This window comes from Oculina patagonica, chromosome 1 (genome assembly GCF_052425735.1).
Source record: "Oculina patagonica isolate OP01 chromosome 1, crgOcupat, whole genome shotgun sequence".
Taxonomy (NCBI): Eukaryota; Metazoa; Cnidaria; class Anthozoa; order Scleractinia; family Oculinidae; genus Oculina; species Oculina patagonica.
Genome location: NC_135758.1, coordinates 47668161 through 47677711, shown reverse-complemented (window position 1 = coordinate 47677711; position 9551 = coordinate 47668161). Strand labels below are relative to the sequence as shown.

General features: G+C 36.9%; 2 protein-coding genes across 2 annotated transcripts in view; one reads left to right on the top strand and one right to left on the bottom strand.

Moving 5' to 3' along the window:
- Window positions 1-4885, top strand: part of LOC144635159 (DNA polymerase epsilon subunit 3-like) — a 4917-nt gene extending 32 nt beyond the window's left edge. Inside the window, exons 1-5 of the mRNA XM_078494221.1 lie at window positions 1-76; window positions 1326-1401; window positions 2146-2231; window positions 2976-3094; window positions 3954-4885. The exon at window positions 1-76 is cut by the window's left edge and continues 32 nt beyond it. Coding sequence (XP_078350347.1) covers window positions 1336-1401; window positions 2146-2231; window positions 2976-3094; window positions 3954-4135 — 453 coding nt within the window. The 5' untranslated portion in view covers window positions 1-76; window positions 1326-1335 and the 3' untranslated portion in view covers window positions 4136-4885. The remainder of the gene's footprint in view (window positions 77-1325; window positions 1402-2145; window positions 2232-2975; window positions 3095-3953) is intronic.
- Window positions 4886-6587: 1702 nt separating this feature from the next.
- Window positions 6588-9497, bottom strand: LOC144635148 (peptidyl-prolyl cis-trans isomerase NIMA-interacting 1-like). Its single transcript, XM_078494210.1, has 4 exons — window positions 9185-9497; window positions 8156-8278; window positions 7254-7272; window positions 6588-6914 (listed from the first exon to the last, which is right to left on the bottom strand). The coding sequence occupies exons 1-4, from the start codon at window positions 9414-9416 to the stop codon at window positions 6836-6838; spliced, it is 453 nt and encodes a 150-aa protein (XP_078350336.1). The 5' UTR covers window positions 9417-9497; the 3' UTR covers window positions 6588-6835.
- Between the last annotated feature and the right edge of the window lie 54 nt (window positions 9498-9551).

Sequence of the window (9551 nt, the reverse complement as noted above, 5' to 3'; positions counted from 1 at the left end):
GGGAAGTATTTCGCGGGAAAAGCGAAGAAGAAATCGACATTTTGGTTTTCGTGAAATTTGGCCCAGGAAATTCAAGGTTTGTGTATGATTTTGTTGAAATAATAATTATCTAATCATCTTTTGATAGAAAATTTTTAGGGAACGGCAACTTGTGGCGTTCGGTGATGAGAAAATAGTCAACTTTGACAAACTTCGATCATAAACAAAAGTTTGCCAAATCGATTTTTTTCACTGAGCACATCTCGATGTAAGAGTCAGTGAAATGTACTACACAACTGTATTTCTTGGAACACGTGCTATTCGTTCATTTCCTTGGCCAGTACGTTTTCTGAAATGCGCCAGTTTAAGCAATTGTAGCAATAACACAAGAAAACTGCATGAACTGCAAACTGTTTGACTATGCAAGTGCCATCTTATTTTAGAAGTTAAGCTTATATTTGTCATTTTCTAGTAGGATTCAAACATTTTAGAAAGTGTATGAATACTCAAGGGCACATTTGATCGATCTTCTGTGAGTGTAATGGCTTAGCAATTAAGTGCGGTGGATTCCAGTTCAGAGCCTTGGCTGCGATCATTGTGTTTTATTCTTGCGGAGTGGTAAAAGGGGGTCAAGATCACATTTCATGAAAAATAAAATGGCCATTTCATGTTTCACACAAAATTAAATAGCCATTTCATGAAACCAAGATAAAAGTTGATAATTACCTAACGGAGTAGAGTGACTTGGGACCCAGAAATTTATGGGGATCATTCACAGGCATGCACTGACTGGTCACGCAGTTTACCACACAGAGTCTTGTTTTAAACTCTTACTGGATGATTTTTTGCAAGCAAGAAGAATCATAGTTTACAACCGGGGGGGGGGGGGGCTCGCATATGAAAGTGACGGGGATGCTTGTCGTCTCGCTTAGGGGTGTAAATTTCGGATTTTTGGTCTCGTTTAGGGTGTTCTGGGCAAAACGCCAATATTTTTAGCCGCAATGGTCTCGTTTAGGGTTACACACGAAGAAATATACAAATATAAATTCTTTTCTTAGTTTTTTGGTATCTTTAGGGGTCAAGAAACGGTTGAGCCACACCCAGATTGGTCTCTTTTAGGGGTTCTTTTTGAAATTTCCGACGAGCATCCCCGTCCATTTCATATAGGAGTCCCCCCCCTCCCTTTGGGGTTTACAGTCAAGCTTGTTATCTTCCGTAGACAGAAGGTAAATCAAATGTAGGTGAAACGAAATTTGGCAGACTGATATGGGAAGTTGCCAGTGGCTGCTCATAAAGAAAGGAATTATTGTTTATGAAGTCATCACTTAAGTGTTTTATTTTTACAGAATCCCAACTATGGCAGAAAGACCTGAAGATCTGAATCTTCCCAATGCAGTAATTTCACGTCTGGCTAAAGAAGCAGTAAGGCATTTTTTCAATTTAAAGTTGTCATTTGCCTAAATAATTTGTAATAACTTTATTAGTACCAAATACCTCAGACAAATTTAAAGAAGTCTGTGTTTTTTCAGGGACATGGCATGAGCAAATACATAACATTGTAATTATGTAAAAATGTAACATCAGTCTATATTTTGGCTGCTTGGTAGAATTAAACCATTTGGAATGAGCATTGCACAGTTAAACTATATTCACCAATTGGAGGTGTGATGGTCGTGTTCTTGGGCAAGACACTTTACCTTCACAGTTCCCCCCTCCACCCAGGTGTATAAAAGGCACCAGCGAATTTAATGCTGGGCATAACCCTGCAATGGAGAAGCGTCTTATTATAGGAGGCGGAGAAATACTCCATACCTTAAATGAGGTCCTGCCAGGGGGGGGGGGGGTTCTCGTGTCGCTTATCTAAATTTAAAAATGTTCTGTGTCGCTGTTTTATCGCTCTTCATGTCGCTGTCGGTAATTAAATTGAAGCAAAATTGCCTGTCCTTGTCGGAATTTAAGTTTTTCCATAAGGGTTGTCGTTTGTCGCGATTTTATTTTATGCGCTGTCACTACTTTTTGGGCCATGTCGCTTGTCTGAATTTACCCTGGTAAGGCCTCTTAAATGCTACAGAACTTGGCCACTAAGCCCAAGTGCAGACTATAATTTACCTTTACCTGACTTCATGTAGTGAACAAATAATTTGTTACTCTTCTCTATGATCCCAGCTTCCTGAAAATGTTAACATTTCTAAAGAAGCAAGAACTGCAATAGGAAAGGCTGCCAGTGTATTTGTTCTGTATGCAACTTCATGGTATGTCTTTTATTCTGCTAATATGTAAATTTGTAATGAATAATAAAACTGTAATAAAAGTAAAATTTGATTTCAAGTTATTTTATGCAACCATAGACAAGAAGGGTGTCAATGATTGGAGACTGGATTCCAGTGAGTCCTAGTGTTATATTTTTTGTTAGTGTTTTGCAAATATAAGTGAAGAGAACTCAGTGAAACAAATGATCTTGTAAATTATGTGAAGTTGAGTTGAGCAGTAAGCGAAGAAATCTGACCTATTTGGTGAGCAACGTGGGTTTTGTTAGGCTGCTCACTCGGCAGTTCATTCGGGTCGTTGTTACTGCAGTCTCCATATCCGTTACTTACATAAACAGTAAAAGCCGAAATATTAAAACCTACAGAGTTCAGAAACTTTTTGGTTTTAATATCATAAATGGCATCCCACAGCGTTGGAACTATTCCTTCGCTTCCAATAATCAAAACAACAATCAACATTGTCATGCCATTTGTGACCTGTTATTTCATTCAGCATGGAACAACTGATGCAGAAAAAAATGCTAGTAAGGCCTGCTATACAATTATGATTACCTGGCAAATGGCACATAATGCATGTGTTGCAGGCCTATTCACTGGCCCAGGGTGCTTACTATTAAACCAAAAATCCCAGAAATGTTGGTAGGAAGGCAAATGGAACAGAAATTTTCTGGAAAATCCATCTGGAAATTGTCAATTTGCATTCAACACTTTCTGTCGTTTTTCTTGAAGTGCCAACAACTTTGCACAGAAGCAGAAGAGGAAAACTCTCGCAGCAGCTGATGTATTTGAAGCTTTAGAAGAGATGGAATTTGAACAGTTCGTTAAACCTCTCAAAGAAAGCCTGGAATGTGAGTAATTGCTAAATGTCGTATATTAAGTAGCTCCATGGTACTAAAGAGGTGCATCAAAGTGTCGTAATAAAATTAATTTGTTCTCCAACAATGTTTGCTTTTTAAACAATAAAGGTCTGGTAAGGCTTGTGGGAAACTTATTTTCAAAACTCAAAAGCAATATCAAAATAATGTTCATAAAAATAAGATGACAAAAAGGAAAAGGCAAAAGAAAAAGTGACAGTTATGAAAAGAATGCCAAGAAAAAAAATTGCTGTGATTGAGTCTGACCACATATTAAGAAAAAGATGGTGAAATGGCAGGACTTAAAAAAGTGTCGTTTGGTTGTCCAGTACAAGTAGATTTTCCAAGCAAACAAATTATTAACTTTTTATGTTTACTTGCCCAGTGGGCGAGGACCTTGACAAGCTATCTGCCAACTAAATCATAAAAATGTAAACTAAGACAATCATGCAACTGCCGCAGGCAAGCAAAATAATATTTAAGAGCCACATGTTCAAAGGGCAACATGGAACTAAGGCAAGTTTTTTTTTCCAAGCCCTGAAACATTCTTTGATTTTTGTTTGAAGGTACAGTGTATTTTACTTCCTTGGAGGTTTGAAAATTAGTTCAGTGGAAATTTTGACTTGAAGATGAAGAACAGTGCACAACCACACTAGCTTTCTGGCACTCTGTTTTTATTGTGCAGTTCCAAGTGGGGGATTCAAACCAAAAAGCCTTTTATGGAAGGGGTATGGATATTGATTTTTCTGCAACGACACATTTTGGGTGGTCACTGTTATAAGCTTGAATTTCAGTTGATTACTCAGGAGTTTATTTCTGTCAATCTTTTAAATCTGTATTTTGTGTTTTAAAGTATTTAGGAAGGAACAGAAAGGCAAGAAAGAGGCAGCAGCAGAGTCAAAGAGAAAGAAAAGTGATAATACAAATGAAGAACCTGAGTCAAAACGTCAAAAAACAGATTCTGACAAAGAAAAGACAGAAGAAAACGAAAAGGAAGAAGCTGATCAAGAAACACAAAATGAAGGAGATTCATAGGCAATACTGATATTCAAAAATTAAACATTTTAACGTTTGTTTCAAAAAGAACATGTCTTACAATTTATTCAGTTTGCACAGTAATTAATTCATCAAAGCTTTAACATTCTTATGAGCAGATGGTTGCAAGAGCAAGTCTGACATGCAACTTTAGATTGTGATTATTGTGACGTACGTCTAGTAACTGAAACATACATCATTGTGTGATGTGAACATGCCCCAGCTGGTGGCAGAGTTTGAGTTAGAAAAAAATTCTCAAATCATACAGGCTTTCTACTCACCAGGAGCTGAAGGTTTCTATCAACTGATAGCTTACAAGGATGAAGCAAAGTCCAAAGCAACTTTAAAGGACAAAAGAAACTAACGAGAGAATGGTCGGAAAGCTTTAGCATCATCCAGTTTATGCATTTACATTGTATTTACCTGGATTTGTCTAATAGTTTTTGGTAATGGTGTATGGTAAACCGCATGTGCCCTCCCATCACATGACTGACTATTCACTAGATGGTGTCTGCATGCAGTAAAAAGACTGGAAGTTGGGCAGTAGTCATCTACTAGGCTATACCAAAAATAAATTAGCACTAAATCATTAATTTTAGACTATTAGGTATAATGCTGTTTTTATTAAACAAGGTTCCAAGGGGGGTGGGGGGGATATGCAATGGATGCACAAATTTGCCTTTTCACTGTGAGGATAGCATTTTGCCTTATAATGGATAGACTGTGAAAGAAATAAAGGTGTAAACCTTACGTTTTTACTTACTTTCTTTACTTATTAAATAGGTGATGAGGACATTGTTTTGAGAGTGGTTCTCACTTGAGTGTCAAAAGTAATTATTGGCATATTTTGCTTTGGTTTTGCATATTATGACTATGCTTAGTGTCTGGTTGTGAAGACAAGTGCCACTTTCTCAACCAATAAGTAGTTAAAAAAAACAATCGTGACTTACTTGCACATGGTACTTTTTGAATTGAGTTTTGATTGTCTGTGTCTGTTGTGTTGATCAGTGATTAATTTCACGTATGACACTCATTTGAAAATCACTCTAATGTTGTTCCGAGGTCAGGGTCAAAGAAGGGGGTATGCGGTATACCAATATACGTGAAAAGTTCCCCTCAAAATCATGAAAAATACCCAAATTTAAAACACAGTATATTTTAAAGTATAAAAATGGTTTAAACAGATCTAAAAATATAAAAGGATACTCTAAATTTTCGATCGCCTTCTGTGGTCTTCTTCAGAGAATGATGGATTTTGCAAGGTTCACAGAATTTAAATAAGTTGCATTGACGTTATTGTTCGTTGCCCCCCTGGGGAGCAACTAGCGATGCGTAAACCCTTGGGAAGGGCGCTCTTTTGTTTATAGTGTTCTTATCTTGGGGAAAGATACATTGAGGAAAGCAAAAGAAGCTGGAAATCTCCATGGGCTGAACACAAGCCCGGAACAAACGGAAATATCAACTCCGCAATTAAACATCATGCAGAAATCAGCCACGACATATATCCAAGTTATGCCGAAATTCTTGAAACAGGTGTAAGCAGCAAGAACAAAATTCTGGAGTCTTTACATTCTTTCCTCGACAAGAACACTATAAACGAAAGAGCGCCCTTCCCAAGGGTTTACGCATCACTAGTTGCTCCCCAGGGCGGCAACGAACAATAATGTCGATGCAACTTATTTGAATTCTGCGAACCTTGCAAAATCCATCATTCTCTGAAGAAGACCGCAGAAGGCGATCAAAAATTTAGAGTATCCTTTTATATTTTTTAATCTGTTTAAACCATTTTTATACTTTAAGCTATGACAACAGATCCCTCCAGCAGTTTTATTTACAGTATATTTTATACCCATAAAAGGCCCAATTTTAGCATAAAAATACTGTATAGCCCATTTAAAATCCCTCTGTATGCCTATAAAACCCTGGCCGACACTGTGAGGTGAAAACTAAGATGAAGATACAACTGACTGGTTTCAGTTTCTTGAAGGACTTTGATTGCCACAGGTTTTTACTGAACATCTCCTTAAAGAATTTGCAGTAAAGCTCATTTTGTTTGTTAACTTGCTAAAAGAACTTGAATGTATAAAAGCTGACTCGTTTGTGTATGTTTTACTTACAGCTCATGAGGATGAGCTCAAAATAAATTGTGTACAACTTTTCTTGTTTGTTGTCAAGTCTTGCGTTTTAGCATAGCAGTGTTACAGACTGTATAATGAGACATGTACAGCATAATATGCTCTCCCTAGGTACTGTGAAGATCAAAATCTCATTTTAACCCAAAATCTGACTGCTTTATAAATAATAATTAGGCAAAAATCAAAAAGTCACCACAGCAAGATCAATTTTACTGGAATCACTGCTGTGCAATGACTTAAATGAACAGTATTTAATAAAGAGATGTGCATTATTACATATAGTTTTTAAGTGCTGCCCAATTCTCCACACAGGAATGTTAATGAACAGAAAATTTTTTTAATGATAGTGTATTCCTAATTGACAGTTTAACTGTTACTAATGCTGTATAATTTCTAAGTTTACAGTATACTTTTGTGATGTTCTGGGGAAGAAAAATCACAGTACCATGTGTAACTTGTCACAGCTATGTGTACATAGTGCCAAGTAAGAGTTATTGAACATCTGATAATTTTAACTAGACTACAATTTAAATATCTACTAGGTTTTTGAGCTTGGCGACTATGCTTATCCTGTCCTGAGAATTAAATGAATACCAGAATCTGTAAACACTGGTTCACTTAATTCACCAATCTCTAAGGCAAACCTGCATAGAAAAGGGATAAAAAACATGCCACTTTTTATTATACATAATATTACATTTAATAAAGAATTGTTTGATTATGTGAAAAACATGATTATTTGGTGGAGCACCTTTTAAATTCTGGTGGATTGAAGAAAGTGCTTATTCAGGATTTTGATTTGTCAGGTGTCAGTCAGTACAAAAACACCCTCAAATCCCACTTAATTGGGTGTTATTAATTGGAGGGGGGTGCAATAAGTTGTATAATCACTATAAGAACAATGAAAATGATTGTCTCTTTGTGTGCTTTCGACTGAGTAGTGCAAAATAATAATATAAACAAGGTAGTCATTTAGTACTTACGTTGCTTCCTCAAATGGTTCTGGAAAATAAAAAGAAAGACTGGCTGTCAGACCCTAAACAATGCCTCTGCACTTTATCATTCACAGACTAAATTTTCCTATTAAGTCTGTACAACAGTGTATGATCATCTTTCATGTTAAAATATAATTATTTTAAAGATTAATTAAACATTTATGGGTGACAAAATAATTATTTGAAGTTAGGAAAACATTGTCTTTAAATTTCATCAAATACTCAGAAAAGTCCGTTTGTCATTAGGAATAATGAAATAAATTACATCTTAACTTTAAACACTTTACCCTTTGCATGCATTGCAGGCCTGAAATAATAATTTATGAAGCACTGCATACAAACAATCATCAATGCATCCAGAGGGCTCTATAGCTGTTGCTCTTTGTATGCATTGCAGGCCTATGTTATTAGCTGATTATATAGCACAGAGCAGTTTTCAATTGAGTGTCGTAAAACAAAAACCAACATAATCACTCTAGCCATTCACAACAACACCGACAATCAAGTGAACCAATCACAACTGGAAGCAAATACATGTCGCAGGCACGAAGCGCGGGAAAACATGCACAAGCAAGAGAGAAAGTGAGAGCGTGATTTTTAAACCAAACACTAAGCATGGTAATGCAAAACTAATGCAAACGCAAATAACTTTCGACATTGAAGTGAAAACCGCTCTATACATAATTTATTAACATGCAGGCAACGCATCAGCATGCATGTACTTAGTGCACAGCTTGCAATACAATGCAGGTGCACAGCTTGCAATGCGTACTTGCATGGAACAAAATTACTAAATTCCTCAACTAAGAACATTATTGTACTAAAACAAAAATGCATGCAGCATTTGTGCATTGCAACATTGGTGCAGTGGTGCATTGGGTCATCCTTACTCTGCATCTGTCCTGGTCCAAAGAATCCCAAATCTCCCTCCTTCCTTGCACTGCTACAATCACTTTCTGTGCTTGCCAACTCTTGAAGGGTTGTTTCACCTGACACAATCCGTTTGCGATAACCTAGAATATACAAAAAGAAAACTTCCACAGTTGGGGAAGAGCACTGCCATGTGAAGTTAGAGACTACTTGTACCTTCTATTATGAGTAACATAGTTAATAATTATTTTAACATAATATATAATTATTTGAATTTTTAATCTTGAACTGTTTTAGTTGATGGTCACTTAAATCTTCTGTTTACTAGATACCAGTATCAGGGATGTAGCTAAGAAAACACTGAGCCGGCTCATCAACAAGCCCAGCTGGCTTTGCTGGCCTTAAGCAGCTCTAAAACTTTACCCAAGCCTTTGTTTTCATGTGAAATTTCAGCCGGATTTAAGTTCTATTTCAGCCGGTTAAATTAGCCGGCAGCTGGCCCTTAGCGACATCCCTGCAGTATATAGCTGGGTCCTCCCAAAAAGGATGAAATATTTTATAATTTTTAACTCTTCTCTGGTGGATTTAGCATCTCAAGTTAGTGAGGGAAAACAAAGTTTGTAAAAATTGCTGGCAAAATTTTATGGCATGTGCCTGTCATGGTATTGGTATACCAATATGGCGTCCAGTTAGGTCTTTGAGAAGAAAACAAATCTTTCGATCAAGTCATGACTTTTTATACTTCGGAAGAATCTTAACTTCATTTTTCTTTCTTTCTTTTTTCCACATTATTACCATACTGAAAGTTTTTGAAAAATTCAAAACAGGTTGAGCTAGGCTATGTGCGTAACTTTCTCCAATTCAACCCTTTCGCACCATATTTCTTCTGGATTTGGCAAATCTGGGTTCATTTGTTACTATTAAAGGGCGGGGCTTTTGGCAGGGTGAATCCTGGGGAATGAATATATATGGCACCCTGGATGGCTATAAGGAATGCTTTAATGCCGGAGACATCAGTAACACGAAAATTGCAATTTATTCTATGATACCTTTAATAATTTCTAAAGCTTCATCTTTAGACCGAGTTATCTTCTCTTGCTTCCAAGAAGATGGCCGTCTGGACTCGGTGTGTTTAACCAATAGATGTGACGCGCGAACTTGGTCGCTTGCTCCTTCTGTGGGCTTCTCCCATGTACTCTCATTTGTCCGACTGTTGAAGTAGTACGTCTTTCCAGTGGACTTTGATACCTTCTCCACCCAGCCAGAAGGTAATCCGCTCATTGTTTCAGGTGATAAGAACTACAAACCAACAGAAGATCACTGAAAGATCAAATCGAATCTTCGTTTTTCGCTCCAAAATGCTCGCTGTGTAACCGAGCAAATCGATTAAAGCAAAAGGGCGCATGTCACTCTATT